The 21609-nt window shown below is 43.5% G+C and overlaps 1 protein-coding gene across 7 annotated transcripts in view; it reads left to right on the forward strand.

Moving 5' to 3' along the window:
* Positions 1-7630: 7630 nt before the first annotated feature.
* The window catches only part of CARS2 (cysteinyl-tRNA synthetase 2, mitochondrial), a 39498-nt gene continuing 25519 nt past the window's right edge, over positions 7631-21609 (forward strand). For 4 of the 7 annotated variants that reach the window (XR_012633921.1, XR_012633924.1, XR_012633923.1 and 1 more), the window contains exons 1-7: positions 7648-8008; positions 8109-8159; positions 12178-12295; positions 14996-15067; positions 15650-15755; positions 16504-16587; positions 19396-19525. Coding sequence is in view for 4 of the 7 variants with exons in the window: in XM_074910305.1 (XP_074766406.1) it covers positions 7809-8008; positions 8109-8159; positions 12178-12295; positions 14996-15067; positions 15650-15755; positions 16504-16587; positions 19396-19525 (761 nt within the window). In the remaining 3 variants the exon portion in view is untranslated. Of the gene's footprint in view, positions 8009-8108; positions 8160-12177; positions 12296-14995; positions 15068-15649; positions 15756-16503; positions 16588-19395; positions 19526-21609 lie in introns of all 7 variants that reach the window. The other 3 variants (XM_074910313.1, XM_074910322.1, XM_074910286.1) reach the window with 3 other exon arrangements.

The following is a 21609-nucleotide window of genomic DNA, read 5'->3' on the forward strand; positions in this document are numbered from 1 at the left end:
TCTAGGCAGTGCTCCAAGCCAGTGTTTCTGGACCTGCGTGCTCTGGTTTATGGTGGCATTGAGAAGGAGTTGTGTAATGGCAGCACTAGCCTGGGAACACCTATTCTAAATTGTTGGCACTGCCTTGGTAGTTACAGCATGTTTCACCCTTGCCTTGGAAGAAGCTGAGCTACTGTCAGCAATTAAAGGTAGTTAACAGTCCCCTGGCTACTGTAAGAACCCAAGCCAACGATTATGACTCAGTAGAGGCAAGACTTCTGAAAAGAATTCACATGAGTTCTGAAAAGAGTCATTCTTGCAAAAAAGTTAACCAGCATTCTAAACACACAGTAATAATTACACATACAAATAAGAAATCAGTTTGTAAAAGTACCTGCTAATTTACTAAACTTCTGTCCCTCCTTGTGCTGGTTTTGGCTGGGTAGTTTTTTTCACAGTAGCTGGTATGGGCTATGTTTTGGATTTGTGCTGGAAACAGTGTTGGTAACACAGAGATGTTTCAGTTACTGCTGAGCAGTGCTTACACGGAGTCAAGGCCTTTTCTGCCTCACCCCACCCCACCAGGGAGCAGGCTGGGGGTGCACAAGAGGTTGGGAGGGGACACAGCTGGGACAGCTGACCCCAACTGACCAAGGGACATCCCAGACCATATGACATCATGCCCAGCATATAAAGCTGGGGGAAGAAGAAGGAAGGGGGGAACATTCAGAGTGATGGCCTTTGTCTTCCCAAGTCACGCACCATGGAGCCCTGCTTTCCTGGAGATGGCTGAGCACCTGCCTGTCCATGGGAAGTGGTGAATGAATTCCTTATTTTGTTTTGCATGTGCATGCAGCTTTTGCTTTACCTATTAAACTGTCTTTATCTCAACCCATGAGTTTCTCACTTTTACTTGTCTGAATCACTCCCCCATCCTACCCTGGGGTGGAGTGAGCGAGCGGCTGGATGGTGCTTAGTTGCCAGCTGGGGTTCAACTGTGATGCTTTTTCTTGCAGACAAAACCCCAATTTATTTCAAGTCTAGTTGTGGCCTGCTAGACTTCAGTAACTTGCTCAAAAGTATCGATAGGCTTGGATGCACTGAGGATAGAGAACTTGGTGTCATCTGCCTCTTAAAAGTGCTAGATCTTCCTTCATTAGTTTCTCATATGTTGCCAGAAGAGTGACAGAAAAAAAGCCCATCATCAAACTCTGCACAAGTTCTGTGGAAAGGGTGGGATGGAGCTCACCTGAGAATGCATTTGGTGTACACTTTGAGGGTCCCCTTTCACAGTTCCCCAAAGATGATTCACAGTGCTTTGTGTACTTCTCTAATCAAATATTCCTGTACCCAGAAGTTTCTATTCTCGGCATCCCCCTCTAGGCTCAGCAGCATGCCAGCCATAGTTTTGGGAAGCTGGCGGGGGGGGGGGGGGAATCAGGTATATGTGTGCATCTCCAGGGTGGAAAGTTTTGGAAAATGCGGAGCTGACATCGGTTGCCCATCTCTGCTTTTCCTCCTTCTCCTCCTCTGCTTTCCTTCTATTTTGGCATCTTGTCTCTGAACTGCAGTAGGTGAGAGATGGGACATTTTGAATGGAGTTTCAGTTCTTTTTTCATGTTAGGGGTCTGTTTCTTACTCTGGTGGAACACTCACAAATAGATGTGTAGGGAATGATTGCTACGCCTCAAAGAAGGAAGAGACTTGTGGGCTTTGTTATCTTCCTATTTTTTGTACTTCACAGGAGGATAAAGTATCTACCTCTCCTTCTTCTGCTCCCAAGCCCCTTGGTTCTGATTACAAGAAATCTTTCCTGTCTAGAAACGCAAATCTCTGGGGTTTTCAACAGTTGCTTTAAGCTGTTACCTTACTAAATATCTAAACTCACAGCAATGGAGTCAAAGGAATGTATAACCAGATGAACAATTCACACAACTGCTATGAAACATATTATGTATACATTATGTATATACATATTATCATATATACTTCATATAACATAGAAATATTCTCGTAATTATAGTTATTCCAGTCATCATGGTTATTCCAGCTCATCAGCATAAACGTCAGAATTCTCAATATGAGGGCCATAAAATCCCAGACCTCCAAAACGAGGATGTTCTGGCTGCCTCCTTTCTCTGCCCTAGTTGAATATTGCTCTATGAAATACTGTGTAACCACTACAGCTGTGCCTCTATTTATTAGAAAAGATAGTGTCTTCTGATTGTTAGTCATTATACTTTATAGGTACAGATGAATCAGATGAGTTATTCCTTCCAGTGAACTGCTGTTTCCTCACCATTTAATAGCTTAATCCCACTCTTCTACAGTCATGTACGGGTTTGGGTTTTTTTTCCTTGTTTGTCTGTTTATTCTTTATGAGGATCAATTCATACTTACCTGGGTGATGATAGCAGAATTTTACAAGTCTATTCATTTTGCTTATGGCTGAAGGTTTTGAAACAAAACTGCAAAAGGTTAATATGCAAGATGAGCAGAGCTGAGGTTTGAGAGTATAAAGACCAGCAGACAAGTCATAGTTCATGCTTTCATGCAATATGCAGTCTGGGCACTGAATAGTATACACCGTTTACAGATATTTGGGCCAGAAACACCTTTTTGTGTCAGCAAATGATGTGGGATTAATGGATTCTAAAATCTGGAAAACAAATCTAGCAGAGCTGGTCTTCTTTCCGCTTCCCAGTAAAGGCTCAAGGACTTCCTGAACTTCCCAAACACTCCCCTAACATAGGCCTGCCATTCTAAATGTTTTGTTTGTTTGTTTTTAAAGTCAAGTCCTACTTAAGAAAATGGGTATTTCACTGGATACAGCTCCTCATCTCTTCCTCTTGCCCTGAGTCTGTTGCGCTCACTGCCTCTTTTCGCACCTGTTTTCTGGCTGCTGCCATCTCTTTCTCGCACCTGCTGCACCAAGAGAGCTTAAACAGCACCTGCATTAAAGGTGAGTGAAAAATTCTGACTGGAACTAGTAATTGTGTGCTGCAGTACAAGGCCAAGGCACAAGGACATCTGAGTTGTCCCAGTACGGAGTCAACACAGATCAAGGGGAGCTTATTCCTGCGGGTTCCACATTCCCACAGTGAGGTCAAGAGAGAGACACCTCAACATCTGGAAGCCACTGGCAAAGGCACCAATCTGACCCCTGACCAAATTCAGACCAACCCTCAGGCTTGTTTCTGTAAACTGTGGCACAGGACCCAAACACTTCTGATGAAAAACAGGTAGCATTTGTGAGAGCAGTTGACAGGCAGGTTGTCTGAAAAACAGTAGATAATGTTAAAAACTCAGGGTCCAGGTTTTGATAAGAGCAGGAAAATTTATTTTGTTCTTTAGGTCCACCAATGAAATTTCTTTTCCAGTTTTATTCCATTTCCCCAGAATCACTCTTTTAGAATAGGTATCTCAAGATGATTTCTCTTTCATAAAACATACTCTTTACGTCATGAATATTTTGGGGAATGGCCCACTCACCATTACAGTACTTCTGAGGTAATCAGCTTGAGACAACTTTTATTCTCCTTTTAAAGATTAAACGGGATTCTTAGACAAACTGTTACGCACTTAGGTTTTGTAAAAATAAAAGGACAATAAAAGGTAAGTCAGAATGTGTCTGTTATTACAGACTACTACAGAGTGCTAAGAAAAATTCAGTTCATTGCAGTAGATTTAGCTCATCTTTGCTTTTGGCTTGTTGTTTGTCTTTACAACCTTTCCCCCCCTTATTTTCTCAGGTTCATCTTCCTTGCAAGGTTCCTGAATTAGAATTTGACAAGAAGGGCCTGAAATGCTGGGGTTTCAACCCCAAGCCCCAAATTAAGGTTGACATATGGGTGATTCCCACAGCCCTTCCCAAAGAGGGGGTGAGTTTGCCTTTGGGCTTCCCTCCAGGGTGGTGCCGGCCTGGCAGGGAGAGCCATTGGGTAAATGAGCCCCAGGTGTCTGCATTAAGTAACCAAGGGTCAGGTGTCCCACTGAGGGATAAAAGCTGGGACCACTTGCAGGCAGGGGCAGTGTCTGTCTGTGAGGTGGATGCACTTTGCAGAGTTCCCTGTTGGGGAAGGACCTCCTGCCTCCCTGGGACTGGGCTCCAGTCAGGTCTGGCTTTTGTAAATGTGGGCTGTGTAGAGATTCAGTATGTGGCTTCCTTGGTCTTATGTGTTCGGCTTGTTGACGCAGTTGTCTCCTGTCCCTTCTATGACAGACGGCATGTCACCATTTATTCCACCCATTGTTGGTTGTGCAGTGTCGTCGTTGGGGTCAGTGGGACTGATGTTGATTATGTATAATCTGATTGACTTGTTTGTACCCCCAGCACCCACCCATGTACTGACCCTTTTGTATCAAATACAATTTGGTTATTGGTTCATCTTTATGTTGGCTGTGTCCTTTATGCTAGGCCTAATAATTGGCAAAACAGGGCCTCAGATACCTGAAACATGCTCCTGATAATCCCGCCTTTCTCCTCTGTCAACAATTCTAAGACAGTATGGTTTAATTTTTTAGAAGAAAAATGCAGCATCTTTATAGCTGTAGGGGGAAAACTGTAAAACCTTACAAAGCATGTGTCTCCTAATAATAAATAGAAAGGAAAAAAAATTTGTAGCTTAACTTTAATTTTCTTACGATACAAAACACGTTCTGGGATTTGCCCATTGATTTTACCTCTGGGGACGAATCCTGTAGGTAGTGCTGGGACTGGAAAATAAGTCAGGAGCCAGGTGAGCCAGAACCCTGAAGATCCTCCTTGCCCACCACAGAGGTGTTGCAGAGCTGTTGGTGGAGAGCACACACAGCTGTGCTTCCACCAGGCTTTCCCTTTTCATCAAGCCCAGAGGTGAAACATTGCCTCCTTGCACTTGCAGATAAAGGGACGGAAAATACATAAACCCGTTCTCACTTCTTCATCTCAGAGTTTCAGTTTTTATTTTAAAGAAATGAAGTTTTAGCCCTAAGGGCTCCTAAGAAAACCGTGATAAGATGACCTGACAATATTAAATACATGGATGCCCCCTTGAAACAAGGTCTGAAGCTCAGACAGACACACCTCAGTGGAATTTTGGCTAAGAGATGCACCACTCTGCAGACCGCATCTCCTACTAGCTACTCAGCAGAAAATACAGGAGTACAGTGGCCCAGGCCTGGCATCGATCAGGTGCACCCTGGCTCCAGCTGCTGGCAACCTCTAAAGGTATCTTCTACTCCAGGTAAAAGCAAAGATGAGTCTCCTGGTGAAGGCAGAAATCCTTTGCTGCTGTTCTGTCTCTGGTAGATGAGTATTGTCTCATTTCACATGTCCCAGGCCAGGAATAAAGATATTGAGAAGAGAGATAGTTACAAGTGGCCTAAGTAGAAGTGTGCTTAGAGCCATAGACCAATTGTTTCTGAGAATACTGGTATTTTTAAAATATACAATTTATGGTTCTAATCCATCAGGATTAATATTGCTTTCCATTTGAAATTACTCTTTTGGTATTTCAGCGTTTGTAGAATACTTTCCACAGTTCCACTGAATTTATTCTACTGCATTAAAAAAAATCTCAAGCATGACTGATGTTAACTGTTTATTTCAGGCATTTAATAATTGTGGCCTTGCCTAACCTCAGAAAATAATGTTTTATAGCAGGACATAGAGGTTTCTGGACTAAATGCTAAAAGCCAGTTCAGATAGCACAGACACTAAAGAAACACAGACAGGGAAAGAAAAAGCTCTTGCATTTTTCTGATCCGTTGGTAGTTTCATCCGTGATAGCTAAACATGGAATTAAGTCTAAAAACCATCCATTGTTACTTAGTATTGATTTGGACTCTGTCAAAGTGCTTGGTACTGTGAAGAACAAAGAAGGCAACAGAGTTAATGACAACCCTTAACAGGATGTGTGTTGAATGGCAAAGACATCAAAACGGGCTCACTATAGAAACTGAAATAATTGGCTTGTGAAGCCTCCTGAGAAACACATAAAGCAAACATTTACAAAGGTTATTGGATGGTATCTTCACTTTCATCTTAGTTTAAAATTTGCAAGCCCATAAAATAGGTTTTCTTATTTGATCAAAAAGTTAAGATTGTTAAATGAAAAATATTGTGGAAAGTGTGTATTAAGAAAAAAAGAAAATATTTGTCACTGGTAGAACTTTATATCTGATACTCTAAAATGAAGCAAGAGGTAGACAGACATCTATTATTATGTAGAAGCAATGATTTAGAATTATCACATCTGAGAAAAATCTGTCAAACCTGCCCTTGGCAGGTAGAAGAGGAAAGAATACACGGACTTCTGTGAGGCAGTTCACCACAGGCAGACCTGTTGTCTGTGGTGTCCAGTCAAGAAAGGCTGTGATTGCTCAGTATCACCTTCCTCCGAGGCCAAGAAGGCGCTTTAGGAGGCGAGTAACGCAGCGGTCTGGGATATCTGAAAAAGCTCTGCTCGGAACAGCCTGCTCAGAGGCTCATATTGAGGAAGGCAGTTGGGAGTGGGACAGCCAGCATGTGCTGGAAATGATGGTCCGCTCTCCTCATACAAGAGCAAGGGTGGTCACAACTGGAGCTCACAGGCCTCAGCTTCAACACTGGACAAGAGGAAGCTTCCTGAAAATGGCAGTGGACCTGCGGTACTCCTTGCCAAAGGCTGGAGGTGATGTGGGTTCAGAGAGGCTGGGGAAATTAATGGTAGACCAATCTACCGAAGGAGGGTAAAAAAACTGGGGAGGGCAGGGGTGGGAAAAACCCCAAAGCATTCAGCTGAGGATGTCATCTGGTTGGGAGCTAGGAGAGTAGCAGGGAAAACAGTATATATGCTTGTAGAGTTCTCACTTGTTTCTTTGGTTCCTGCTCATAGTTACTTTTGGAAACAAGAGGCTAATTAAAAAGTACTTTTGGTACCCTTCGGTCTGTTCCATTATACTTTTATTCACTCTAGTTAAGTAGCTCAGAATTTCCCAAGCGGATCAAGGCACTGCAGCCAGTCAAGCTCTGTTTCCTTGGTATGCTCTGAAAGAAGGAAAAAAACATCCACAATGAGAGAAGCATCATCAGAAAAAACGTGCCCTTTGCTTGTCCCCACCCTGGGAAGGAACCGGACCTTGGCAATCAGTTGCTAACGCCCAGGGTACCTCACCGAGTGCCTGGCAGCAGTTCCATGTCATTTTTGAAAATATCCAGGTCGGGTAGGAATTTACACAGGTACGTGGGAGTAAGGGGTGTGGGGGGGTGTAAAGAAGTGTTTTCCGAGACTCTGATTTCTTAAGTCCAGCTTGGGAATGTCACACCACGTTTTTCTTTCAGGAGCTAAGAGGCTGCCTGCCGTTCCCTGACTTGAAAGGCGGCGTAAAATAAGTTTCACCGCCCGCTTGCCCGAACTGACTCAACACAGCGGAGACCCTTTTGTTAAAGTACCACCCCCCATTTCCCTCAAGCACCCCCACTGAAAACCCCGTTGGGAAGAAACCGCGCGCTGCTGCCGTGACGCTGAGGCACAAGTGCGCGCTATTTCGGCCGGATATCAAGCGGGGCACGGCCCGACCCCAGCCCCGCACCCCCGGGCTCCCCAGCCCGCCGGACTCACCGCGGGGCCGCTCCGAGGAACGCCCGGGCCGGGCCCGGCCTCCGCCGCGGCCCCGGCCCGCAGGCCCCGCCTCTTCCTGCCGCGCCGGCTGTAGCTACCCCGCTCTCCTGCTGTTTCCCGGCACAGGCGGCGCGGGTGTCGCGGCGACAGGCGCGGCGGGTTGTGCCCGCTCCCCTCGCCCCCTCCTCGCGGAGAGGCGGAGCCGCCGGTTCTCCGCCCGCCCGCCCGCGGCCGGGGGCTGTGGCCATGCTGCGCGGAGCGGCGGCGGCCGCGGCCCGGTGGTGCGGCCCCGGCGGGGGGAAGGAGGCGGCGCGGCGGTGTTGGAGCGCGGCGCCGCGGCGGGAGTGGGTGCGGCCGGCGGGGCGGGACAGCGGGATCGTGGCTTACAACAGCCGGAGCCGGAGCAAGGAGCCACTCGTACTGGCCACGGAAGGAGTGGCGACCTGGTAGCGCCCGGCGGGGCGGCGGGAGAGCGAGCGAGCGGGCGGGCGGGAGGGGGGCGCCGGGCCGCGGCTGACGGGTGCGTCTTGGCTCCCCTCTCCGCAGGTACAGCTGCGGGCCGACCGTGTACGACCAGGCACACCTCGGGCACGCCTGGTGAGTCGCGTCCCGGTTCACGGCGGTTGGGGGAAGGGGGGTGTGTGTGTGTGTGTGTTTGTCCCGTCTCGGGTGGGAGCCCGGCGGCGGCTGTGACAGGCCCGGTGTGTCCGGATGACAGACCCCTCTGGGAGCGGCTGCGGGGCCGCCGGCTCTTCACCTCCTGCTCCGTGCAAAGGGCAAAATCCAGTTTGTTTCTTTTTATTTTTATTTTTTTTTTCCTCTCTCGGCCTCAGGAAGCGCGGAAGGGGTTGTCTGTGCCGCTCGTCCCCGACAGAGACAAAACAGTGTTAAGCATTAAGATCGTGCACTTGTTTTGCTAGGCAGGGCGAGTTGTTTCAAATCCATACCGGCATAACGTGACCTCTCGGTGCAGAGGAGTTGGGGTCTTGGAGCGGAGCCTCTTGTCCGTGTGAGTCGATAGCTTTGCATCGAATTTGGTTTGGATGCAGTGCCAACACCAAGGAAAAGCTGTTCAGGGTTGACTATTAAAAAGAATCTGTTCTTAAATCGCAGCCCAGGTAGTTTAAAGGCCTTTTTACGTAATGACAGTTCAGTGGCTTACTGGGTTTAAAGAAAAAAAACCAAACCAACAAAACAGCACGGTATTTTCTTCACAGGTCATTAGGATAATTACAGTAATAAACCAACTCTGTTATAAGTAACTTTGGAAGAGTACTCAATACACCGGGGAAGGTTGCTGCCAGTTGTTTTAAAACAATGCACCTGGTGAGGAGACATGCAGGGTTCAAGCTGCTCTTGAATTCGTCTCCTAATTCTTAAAAGAGCAAGATGCATTGGGCTCCTTAGAAGAGCAGGGGCTTCTCGGATAATTGCCATCTGTGTGAAGATCAGGTGCTGTGTTTTTGAGTAATTCCCGTTTAATGTAGGGCATTTCACAGCTTCTGGTCCTGTCTCGGCTTCATTCAGAAACTCATGTTGAATTTTGCTCAGTGTTGAGCTGTCGCAGTACTGTGCTACTGCTCTTTCTTTCTGTAAAAGGGAAGCTTTAAAATACCAATTATGTAAAAATACTGTTGGTGACCTCTCTTGAAATGCTGCTATACTGTTTTGTGTATGTGGTTGTGTCGTCTTCCTCCTTGCTTTTGTACAGTCTTATCAGAAAATTAACCTAGCTTTTTACTGGTGATCTAAAAATCAAGAAAACGATATCTTGAATTATTTTGTTTGTACTTAGTACCTTCAAGGAACTTTAATATTTAAAACATCATAGCAATTTGTGTATTTAAATCTACAGTTATTGTAATACAGGCTATGTTAACAGTTTGTCTTGAAATAATTGCAATTTCAAATCATCACTTGAGAGCAACTGCATAAAGATGCTAATAAATTCATTTTCTTCATCACTCAGTTGAGGTTCTCTAGTACGATAGGGCCTGTGTTCCCTGACACGATACAACAGGGGAGGGAATTGCAGAAGTGCTCCTGTCCACGGTGTTTACAGAGGTGGAGGATTTCACTTTTTGGTCTTGCAGCTCTCTGTGGCTTTTGAATGTCTGTTTCTGTCAGTGGTTCTCCTTGTTCTCTTGCCTTCAGGCTCTTTTGATTAAAGGAGGGGAGTAGGAAGGCCTTGCTTGCCATTTTAATTTTTCAGGCTTTCCTGATGTGGAGGCTTGCTGTACGTCAGCCACCTGGGTTTCACCTCTTCACTTGCTGATTTAAGAAAGAGTAGTTAAGGCCAAATATTGCCTTTGGAGTGGGGTATCATGAAGATAGAAAAGTAGCTGTGTTAGGTTTTTTTCTACCGCCTCTTTGGCGCCTTCACGTGTTGTTCCTTTAGCGCTGTTGTGTGGCAAGATGCCTGCGCTGAAAACTTTCCTCTCTCTTCTGATCAGTTAAGCCCCCCAGCCTGTGAGGAGTTGGCTTTTCCTTCCCAGCATCTGTGGTCTTGCACGTGTCAGTGTTGACATTCTGTTGCTCAGCTGATTTGTTCAGGATGGTGGAGCACTCTTGATTTTATAATTGTTTTTTAAAAAATTGTATATTTTTTCCCAGTGGCTAGGTCCAGCTGTGGAGCTTTGGTAGGCATAGCTGGATTGTGTGCTGCTGATGGGGGTCTACTGACCAGGAAATGCACTGGGAAAGAGCATGAGGTCAAATGGAGTGATGGCTGTTGCTACAGTGCCACTCTTGTAAAAAAACATTGTTTGGTCACACTCTTGCTGCATGTTAGCTTATCACTAGAATTCCTTTTTTTTCCCCCATCTTTTTACATTTGACTTGTGGCATACGCAACAAACACAGCAGGTAATAATGCAGAAGCGAATCATGGGGGTGAGCTTGAGATCCTTAAGAAGACATTGAAAATAATGACTTTATTGTTTTTCTCCCTTCCTCCTTCCTCTGTGCCTTGATACAATATCTAAAACTTACTCTGTATAAAGAAAACAAATCAGACTGGCAGATAGTGCCACCTTTTCCCTCAGTTCTGACACTGGCTTTGATCATGCTGGTGTGAGCTGCAGACTGGTTGGCATCCAAGTTTCTGGCTGAATGCTCGGAAATAAGAATAAAACCAAGCATGAGAGGAGGTTTCACTGAGTCCCTTGTGCCTGCTCTGCTACTCTCCTGATTCTGACTGTTTTTTTCTTTTCACTCCTGCAGCGGTAAGGACCCTGCTTTCTGAGGTGTCAGGAGATCTGCTCTGGCTCTTCCAGTGTTTGTTCCATCAATTCAGTTGGAAGATCAGAGGAGAGGGAACAACGTGAAATTTGTGTCTGCTCTGGGAACTACGACTGCAGGGCTGTTAAATCTAATATCAAGCTTTTGATGCTGGCATTGTTCCTCTGAACAGGGTCCAAAGACCAATTTAATATTCTAATGGAATTGTGTCACCACATTACGTGAACCTTACTACCAGTGAGCTGGTATTCACTAAAAACTATCTCCCTGGCAGCAAGGCTTTCAGAAAGCCTTTGTCAACATGGGCATAGTGCAGACAGCAACAGCAAGAAGTATTTTTCTTCATCGAGATATTAGACATCCATAAATCTGAACCCTAATGCCACCTGGATACTGCAGCTAGTGGGGGGAGGATGCAGATCCATTTCCAATATTTGCTTGCACTTCTTTGCTCTGACAGCCATGGGGGATTGCAGTTCATGCGGCAAAATGGGAACCTGTAGGTCTGTGAGTCTCCTTTTGGGCTCTGTTTTCTCCAAAGCCAGCACAGGATGAGGATTCCCCTCACCTTGCAGGGCAGACCCAGAGCCTCTAAGTCACCTTCTAATACCACACCTAATAATTGGGATATATTCAGTCAAAGCATGTTTTGAGAATTACAAGTGGGGAGTCTGCGAGTGGCAGATGGGGCTGCCACAGCCCTGTGCAGCTTGTAGGTGCGTCAGTCTGTCGGCATTAAATACTCTGGTTTGTGACAAAGAGCCTAAATAATTTTGAGAATTTATTCTTGAGTGTAAATAAAAAAAACAACTCACAGAACAGCTCTTCGTAGCTATCAGAAAAGACCTGTGGTGGTGCGTGAATTAAATAGGTTATTGGTGTCTGATAGCATTATTTTTTATTCAACCCTAAGCAAAGCTCATTTGAACCCTGTTTTATTTCTCCCTTTTCTCCTGCCCTGTGGCTTTTGAAAACTGGTTAGAATTTAAAAAGCCTGAGGGATGTATTTCAGGAGTATCTGATCTGTGTGTCTTACTTTGTACTGTTTGCTTTGAGAGAGTCTCCTGTCTCACACATAGTTTCTGATGCACTTCAGTGCTTGAATAAAGAGATGCAACAAAAGAAAATACTTGGAAAATTTGATGTAATGTGTCACTAATGCCAGAAGAGGGTAGGCCAGTTCAAGGGAAATTTGCTTGACTTTTGTACAGGTAGTAACTGGTTTTGCAAAAGCACTTTATGCGCTGAAGACCTTTTTCATTGCAAGTGTTGGGCTATTTAGATTTTCCCTGTGGCTGTTAGTACTGTTGGTTATTTTTGTTTAAGTTTATTCTTACTACTGCATGTTTAAAAGCTCATGTTTTTTCTTTTCCAGCTCCTATGTTAGGTTTGATATACTTCGAAGGATAATGACTAGGTTTTTTGGAATTGAAGTTATCATGGTGATGGGGATCACAGACATAGATGACAAGATAATAAAAAGAGCCAGTGAGGTAGGTGCTTGCTGCAGTCTTTGACCCAAATGTTGGTATTTTCTACAGCTATTTACATAGGAGAATTAACCTGGGTTTGGGTATTTTGGCTGAGTTTTGTTGGTTTTAATTAGTAGATAATAGATGTTGAGATTCCTGGTCCCCTAACATGGCTGTAATGGGGCTGGGAGTTTGGAGTGCTGGGAGTCAGGAGCTGCATGGAGGTAAATGGGTGAGGAGGAGAGACAGGGAAGGCTGTGTTACCCTACCCATGGCCAGGATCCTCCTGCCCTCGCCCTCTCCCCGGGAGGCCAGCGGGGAACAAAAAGGCAGTGTGAATCCTCAGCAGAGAGGAGGGTATCTTATCCCAAAACCAACTTAACAGCCAAGAGGCTTCTGACTGAGTTCTGGAGAAGTGCTGTGTGCTGTCAGTCATTAAAGGCAGTATATACAGCATTACCACACGTGAGGCTGAGGGCGGTTCCTGAAAGGTGCCGAGCACCATCTAGCTGCAACGTCAGCGCCGTGGAAAGCTTTATCTGTCTTGTCCAGGTTAGTCACTTACATGAAAGTTGACATTAAGTGGAGGGGTAGATCTTGATAAGACTGGGGCTGTAAGTGGTTCTCAGTTGGATTTTAATCAGATGTTTTTTAGCAGCTGAGCTTGATGAATGAGTATTCTAATTATTTGCCTTTTTTTTTAAATGCTTTCTGGACCTTGAAACACTAAGAACATAGTTTCATTGTACATTTTGAGGTTTTTTGGTTTGTGTTTAGAATCTAACTCATGTCTTCTGGATCGAAAGTGAATGTGTTGGATCAAATTGCAGTTGCAAGCTTTAAACTAGTTTCTTGGAGCCAGAGAATTTGACAGCTGTCACTTTTATTTAATCTTTAAGTAAACAGTTACTACTGCAGTTAAATGCAGGGCACTGCATTCAAATGAATGCTAGCACGCTGCTCCTGTGGAAATACGTGTGTGTCCCCTTAGTCCATTTACTTGCAGTTTTCTAAGGCAGTAGGCCATCTTAAAAAAAAACCCAAAACCCAAAAAACCAAACACAAAAACCCCACCCCAAACCCCCCCTTGAAAACCCAGGCGTTTTAAATCTGTATGTGTGCATTTTAAAATTTATCCTTGTTGTCAGAACATTACGGAGATTTCATGTTTGAGGAGGGGAAAATGACATGATGGTTTAAAATAATTTGTATTCATTTACTGCATTCTTTGGTTCTGTGAAGTAGTTTTTTAACGGCTTTTTTAATGACTTTTTGAAATGCCTGCTCTGCTCTGCGTGTTTTGTTTGGATGGCCAAGGCCTCTACATCAGTAGCCTGCTTTGGTTGTTGGGACCTCAGTACCTGAAGCATTACAGTGGTAGGATCAACATGCCCAAGCTTGTTTTCCATCCTCTGGTCCTCTGGTGGGATTCCTTTAGAGAAAACCTGAAAGTTTGGCATCTGGTCTATGATGAGCATGTCCTCGGTGGTCCTTTGAGAGAGAGATGAGTCTCTCTGTTTTGAACATTCATCTGGATGTGAGGAATTTCCCCATCTTCCTCTTTTGGGTACCTTTGTGTCTCTGTTGTTTGAAGAAGCAGCTGAGCTGTGTAAGGAGGTGAGTATGGTCACTGGGGTCTGGAAGAGCCCTCTTTCTGGTCTGTAGGCAGAAACATGCCTTCATTTCTCAGTGCTGAGCATCTTCGTTGCTACATTTCTGGAAAAGCATCTGGTCTGTCTTCACCAGAACTCCTTCCTTGTCTAGGAGCTTGTCCAAATAGTGGTATGCACCTGTGCTCTGAAAATCAGACCCCTTAAAGATACTCCAGTAGCGAGTTGAAAGTGATGAAACTGGATTTATTTTGTTAATGATTCAGTTATCTGCAAGCTGGAGAGACTGACAGTATATTGTCTTCTCCCCTGTAGGTTCTCATCAGAGAAGATGTAAAAGCTCCCATTTGAAACACTTTGATATCATGCTTTTGCTTGCTAGGACAGGTTTTGCTGTCATGCATCTTTCAAGCCCTGTCCTTTTCTGAATATTTGAGAACAAGTATCTTGTCATGTGCAAGTTGTCACTTTCCTTTCTAGTTGTGCTTTCTTGATACCTCTGTGAGAATCCCTGTTTCTGTCCATCACCCCATGAATGAGAAATGTGGAGAAGGTGCTTGAGAAATACCGCACTCGACAAAGTGTGGGACTGACTTTCAGTTCATTTTCCCTGATTGAACTGAGATCTATGAGTAACCATGATCATCTGAAATAGCTTATTTTTCTTAATCACTGAAAATTAATATCCTGTCTCATTCTGCAAGTCTCTGATCTGTCTTTCTGACATGTAGGTGGTATCAGTGTCCCCTGCCAATAAGTTGAATGAATTTCATGTCCCGTGTACCGTGGTGTATCTTGTCACTGGAAATGGAAGACCCTCTCAAGAGGAAAATGAGAGGGAAGGAGTTTATTATTTTAATCTTTGGTTGCTTTGTCTTAAAAGATATGTATTAATATCTTGGCAATTCAGAAGCGTAAATGAAGTACTACTGTTAAGTTATTTATAACTTATGTCTCCTCCCCATGAATGTGAGATTAATAAGTCTTTCTGACTCTTTACCTTGGGGGCTCTAAGTCTTCCAATTAGCTATTAACTGTCTGATAAAAGATTGCAATATTTTATATTATTACTTTGATTTATGATTTACTAATCTGCTTCTCTCTTTTTCAGATGAATATATCGCCAGTAGCTCTTGCTCGTATTTATGAAGAAGACTTTAAACAAGATATGGCTGCCTTAAAGGTACAGATAATCAAGATTCTAAATTTAAGACCATTTTTAAGCAATTATTTTGGTAAAGAATCTGATTTTGACAGTTAGATCTGAAAAAAAAAAGATTGCTTGTGTGGTGAAGCGTTGCTTGGAAACTGAGTACTGATTTATTTTTTCATTCTTCTGGAAAGATATTGCACACGTTTTGCGTAAGGAAATTGGGGAAGCAAATCCTAGCTTTAGAATGAACAAGCTAAATTTCTTTAGGAACACAGGTTTTTTTTTTCCCCATGTAGTAGAGCCTTGGTACACAGATAATGCATATTTACTATAATGCGCAAATAGACTGATCTAAAGCATAGGAAACATCAAATATTCTTTCACTGGCTTCAGGTGACTTTGCTTCTTGTCCAGTCCAGAATGCTTGTCAGAAGCAGGGAGTAAGACATTGGGGGGAAAAATGAGTGGATTTTTTTTGCCACACCTCTTTTTTTTTTCTTTTAAGATAAAATTGAGGAGAATGTTATTTAAAGCTTGCTGCTTAGAGTGAAGGGACTTTTCAGCAGTGTGCTTTATACAGGCTAATGAGATGTTACTTTTTCTTTGTTTAAGGTCCTTCCTCCTACAGTATATATGAGAGTGACTGACAATATTCCTCAGATAATTTCCTTTATAAAAGCAATAATTGCTAGTGGACAAGCTTACGCAACCTCACAAGGTAAGACTTCCAGCAAGGCAACTCCTTGTTCAGCACATGTACAGGAGATCAGCACTCATAGTAATCCTGTTTGGGGATCAGATGAGATACCCTTTGCCAGGCTTTCTTTATGTTGATTAACAGACAGGGTGTGAGCAACTCATTTGTGATGACATGAGTGGGCAGAACAACTATTACTCAATTTCTACGTTAAATGTAGCTCATTACTTAATATAATTGTTTACTGTAATGAACTGCTATCTAAGCTCCTGTGGGGAAGCCCTGGCCTGACTTGTACAAGAGAGCTGGGGGACCCTCTTAGTTCTGAACAAGAGGTGGGTATCTCCTATGTGCTGTAAAAGATGTGCTTGCAAAGCACAATGTATGGATTTTTTTATTTTTTTTTTTTTTTTTTTAGCAGAGCTGGTGGTTATAGAAAGATTCGAGTGCATTATAACTGGAGTAGCAGTAGGCTGTTCTGCAGTCAGGAAGGGAATTGCTGATTGTGCTGCATAGGCAGTGAAGAACCTGGGGAGATCTCCAGAATACAAAGTTATCCTATGTGCAGAATGAGCACATGCAGTGAGGCTACTGAAAAGCTGGTAACATGGAAACAGCTGCTACTACTTTTGCAGTATTTCTAAATTTCTAAATCAGAATTTAAAATGGGGGTTGAAGGGCATCTTGTTTTGCTTTCAGGGAAGTGTTACCTCCTCATCATGAATGTGTCCTATCTTTACAATAAAACCAAATATTTCTTTTCTATTAGGCAATGTTTATTTTGATGTTAAGTCTTTGGGAAAAAGATACGGAGTATTAACTGCTATTCATCCTGATACCCGAGATGAACCAGGTAAGTTCATGGCACCAACTTGTTTGTATTAATGCAGTGTTTCAACTCGTGATGTATCTGGGTGTAAATTTTAATTCAACAGTGTGAAGCAGTTTTTTAACCTGTTGTATATAGCCAACAATTTGGTTAATTAAGACTACATTGCTTTCATAATTATTAATTGAGGGACTCACTGTTGCCAGTGCAAGAAGGAATTTGGTGGTCTCTCTTCATACTTGGTTCCCTCTATACCTTTGTACTGGTACCTTAGAGCAATTAAGATTCTTAATCTATTTTATTTTATTTAAATACATAGGAATGGTACATACAGTCTTCATAGTGAGGTGGTGGTCTCTGCCATTGCATTAGCCAGCAGTGAGATAGCCAAGGCTAAATGCAGGGAAACTTCATCTACCATGTTACTGTTTGGGCAGTTGCACTCCTCTGATACATGCTAACTGGATGGATTTGCTTCTTTCATTACTTTCCACCAGACTACTGCAAAGCAGCCTATTTGTGTGAGGGTGAGCAATCCCTTGATAGGCTGTGCTAGAGCATGCCTGTACCCTGGGCTGCATTTTTTTTGATGCAGTTATCCAGCTGCTGAGCAGGATTGCTGAGCCTCTTTGTAGTTTCTGTAAGTTGGGTCTGATCAGGTCTCTGCATTGGAGAATTTGATGCGGGTCTCCTATGTCCTTTTGTATGCTGAAGTTCAATATTTCTTCATTGAAAAAATCTGTTTGCAATTACTGAAAATGCCTGGCAGGCTGATGCTCAGGTGAATTGCAGCCAGAAATTTCTCTCAGCTCCACTCTGGAGTTGTTTCAGCATTACAACTCGCGGAGGGAATGCATTTTGTCGACAGTTATTTAGAGGCAGTTACTGACTGGAAAGGCAGCCAACAGCCTCCTGGGCTGTACTGGGAAGAGCATTGCCAGCAGGTCAAGGGAGGTAATCTTCCTTCTCTGCTCAGTACTGGTGAGACATGCCTGGAGTGCTAGGTCCAGAGCTGGTCTCCCCAGTGCAACACACGGACATACTGGAGAGAGCCCAGCGAAGGGCCATGAATATGATGGAGGTACTGGAGCATGTTTCATATGAGGAAAAGCTGAAAGAGTTGGGATTGCTCAGCCTGGAGAAGGGAAGGCATCTTACCCATATGTACAAATAGCTGGTGGGAGAGTGAAGAAGATGGTGTCAGGCTCTGCTTGGTGACAGGACAAGCGGCAAAGGGTACAACCTGAAACACAGGAAGTTCTATTTAAACCTAATAAAACCCCTTTTCACTCTGAGGATGGTTAACACAAGAACATGTTGCCCGGAGAGGCTATGGATTCTTCGTCCTTGGAGATATCAAAACGCAACTGGACGCTTCCCTGGGCAGCTGACCCCTGAGGGGGTTGAACTAGACAATCTCGAGGTGCCTTCTGGCTTCAACTGTGACCGATTCTGTGTTTTACCCTCTTTCCCCTCAAGTCACTTACAACTAAATTTACTGTTATTTCTAGATATTTTGACTATTGCTTTGCTTATAACCTAGAAGATGAAGAGTGCTTTTTTGTAGCAGTACGCTAAAAGAAAAGGCAAAAGAGGGATGGAGTTAACAGATACTGGTTAGCCAGAGCTTGGCAAACTAGTGAAAGAACCAAGATGAAGATTCAGTGGATAAAACTAGGGTTATATTTCTGTCCCTTTATTTCTCATTAATTTTGAATGATGAAGCAGGTGTAATGGATTTTTATAATGTGCTTCCCTTAATATTGCATGACATTCCGAATAAAACCTGACTTTGTATATCAATAAAGTACAAGCATAATAGCTCAAGAAAAATGACCCATGTAATAGATCTCCAAAAATAACTGTGAATCATCATTAAAATGTGTTGATTCTGGAACGCTCTAGGGATTGGTTCAGACCCAGTAATAGACTGTGGTTTTGTTAACGATCTGAAATAAGTAGAGGAAAGAAGTAAATCTAGCATCAACTGCTGATAAAACAGATGAGCAGTGTTAAATAAGGGAACTTAAGACAGCATGAGTTGCTTGCCAAGCTGCATCTTCAAGCCAAATAGGTATATTTTTCTGCATCAGTCAAATACAAGGTCATGTATTTGTCAGCAAAAAAATGTGGAATCCAGAACTCAGTTCTGTAGCTCCTGCGAGGGAGTGGTGCGTGTCTGACCTGGGGTTAGGGGCCAGCAGAAATGAACCGTCCTTTGTGGTACTGTGGCAGAGAGGACTGCATCCTTGGCCATGTAGTGAAGGAAGCAACAAATATAGCTGAAGAGGAGACCTTTGTAGAGAAGCCGTTGGTGAAAATGGTAGTGGAAGGCTACTAGTGTCCAAGAATAGTTTTGATTCTCATCTCTGTGCTCTTCTTGGTTTTATAGAATCTGAACCAGAAACTGTTGGTGTCCCAGAGAAAAATTGTGGGGTTTGTTCTTGAGTTTTATTTGGGTGGTTTTTGCTATCTTTTCTGCTGCAGTGCCAATCTGTTTGTCCTGGGAAACTGGCTGATAACAAATGAATAATGTGAAACCAGAGAAGGCCAAAAGGACTGAAAGCATAGGATGTATTAAAGAATCTTGAATTCATCTTTTTAGCCTGCAGAAATCTAATTCAACATATTATTTCTCTCAAACGCTTGACTGAGAAACTGGAAGCCCTGTATAAGGGGAAAGGGAGGAAAGTTGCAGGAAGAGGAGTGAGAGATTAAAATCCAAGTCGTTCACTAAGGACACATTTCCACTTGCTTTCATTTGCTGTTTTTTTGTTTGTTTTTTTTTTTCTTTGAGACATATCCCATTAACAAATCACTTATTCTTGGCAGTTGATACTGATAAACGGCATGGTAAAGATTTTGCCCTATGGAAGGCTGCCAAACCTCAAGAGTTATCTTGGACTTCTCCCTGGGGAAAAGGAAGACCTGGATGGCACATTGAGTGTTCCACAATATCAAGGTCATATTTCTTGGATTTTAAATCTAGAGCTGTTTTTTGTATTCAGTCACAGTACAATGACAACAGCAGTACTGAAAATGTTTTTTCTGGTCAGTAGAAAGCATCAGTTTTAATGTGAATACTTTGTGTGATTTGGGATGTCACTTGTGACCCAAATGGACTCTGCTCCACCTTAATGGTGTAGCTGTCTTGCCACGTTTTGGCGCCTTCTCTTGAGACAGACTTGGGTATTTAAAATACGCTATGCAGGATCACACAGTTGATTAGCAAGCATTTTTAACTTGAACTGAGTAACTAAAGTTTTAGTGGAAGTTATATTACATCTTTCATTTGACTCCCACTTCTTGCAGTCTCCATCAGACCTAGTTCACCACGTAGTGCTGTGTCAGGAGGACAGGGTATGGGATTCCATCCTGCCTCCAGCGAGTGTATGAGATCTTCCTGGCCTTGTCTTACTTAACAGCAGTTGTGGATGTTCATTCTAATTATTTAAGCATTATTCAGCTTTCTTTAAAAGTCAGCCACAGTATCAAATATTCTGATTTCTCTGTGGCAGTATATTCTGTGGGCATGATGTGAATTGTGTGTAGTAGTGTTTTGCTTGTAGTTGGTTTAAATTAATTTACTCTTACTTTGGACTTTTATTTTCTCTACAGGATGGTAGTACTTTGTCCTGCACTGTCTTATCTTATGACCTATTAATTTGTATATTTTAAAAAAGAGACTCTGAATCTTCTGTCCTTGAAGATTGATAGTGGTACTTAGTTTTGCATTAGTATCAGATCTTTTTTTGGAAGCTAATAACAAATTATTTAGATCTGGCTCTGTTTAACTTTTCAACTCAAGCTGAAAGTAGATAAAACAGGTGCTTTAGGCTTCTCTTTTCGTGTTTTGCTGGTGCACCTGGGTGGTTAGTCATTACTACCTGATTATGAAAAGCATTAATAAGGGTGATTTTCTGTTTGTAAATAGTTTCAGCGTTGTGAAACACTTCTTAAAGCAACTGAAGTGCACAAAACCATAATGTATTTGAAGTGCAACCTCTGACAGAAGTGCACAGGTGAAATAGCAATTACAAAATGGCCTGTCTGCTAATGCAGTGCTGTTTATAGTCTGCATTTCTTTCTGTAAGAAATTATGTTACTGCTGCTGGCTGAGGCTCCTGCTATGTAAATAAGAGTTGACCTGTGCAGAGATAAGTGTTAATAATCCTGGACTGTTGAAAACAGGGAGCTTATTTTGGTAAGTTACCTAAAACATTTTGCTGTCCCTGTCAGCTGTCCAAGGCCCATTTTAAGCAGTACCTATTTTCTGTCTGTTTCACCAAAGATCTCAAAACACTTTAAGCTAGGTGAACTAGTTTTGGAAAGTCTTTGAAGTATGCCTGGTGAAGGTGAATGAGAAGGGCACTGGTCTCTAATGCAGCCCTGGAGGAGGGAACCACCTGCTGTGACTTAGGTCTGATCTCCTCTCTGGAGTTTCTGGGGAAACAGGATGCTCCTCCTGCCTCTGTGTGTTTTGAACATCCATCTCTCCCCTCTTTCCAGCTTTTAATGGTTTTGTTGGAGAAAAGGGCAAGTGACCTGTACTTCCCTGTAGATGGCACAAAGGAAGGCATGAGCTGGGGCCACACCTGGGAAGATCAGTGCTGAAGCTGAAGTTGCTTTTGGAGCTAATGGGAGGAAGCGGAGAGGCACGAGCTTGGGAAATGGCAGCAGCCGGCCTTTGTTCCCTCCTCTCTTCTCCTCGTTTTCTTTTCTCCCTGTGCCCCAACAGCTTCTTCAGAGCCATTGTGAGCCAGAGTGTTGGGTCCCAAGAAGGGATAGAAGTATTAATATCTAGCAAGCTACCAGGAGCAACATCTTAATGTGACGTATGGGAAGACTATGTGTCTGTACACACAGGTGTACATGTGTGTGGGGCTTGCCTTTTATTTTCTGCTTGTGTAGACCCAGCTTGAGTGTCACTGGTTTCTGGGCAGTTAGCATTGATTTACCTCCCTGTGAGCAGGTAAGTGTTGTCTTTGTTTAACAGATGGGCAAAATGAAGTTATTAACTTACCCAGCATGACCTAGCAGGGACTT

This window comes from Athene noctua, chromosome 1 (genome assembly GCF_965140245.1).
Source record: "Athene noctua chromosome 1, bAthNoc1.hap1.1, whole genome shotgun sequence".
Lineage (NCBI taxonomy): Eukaryota > Metazoa > Chordata > Aves > Strigiformes > Strigidae > Athene > Athene noctua.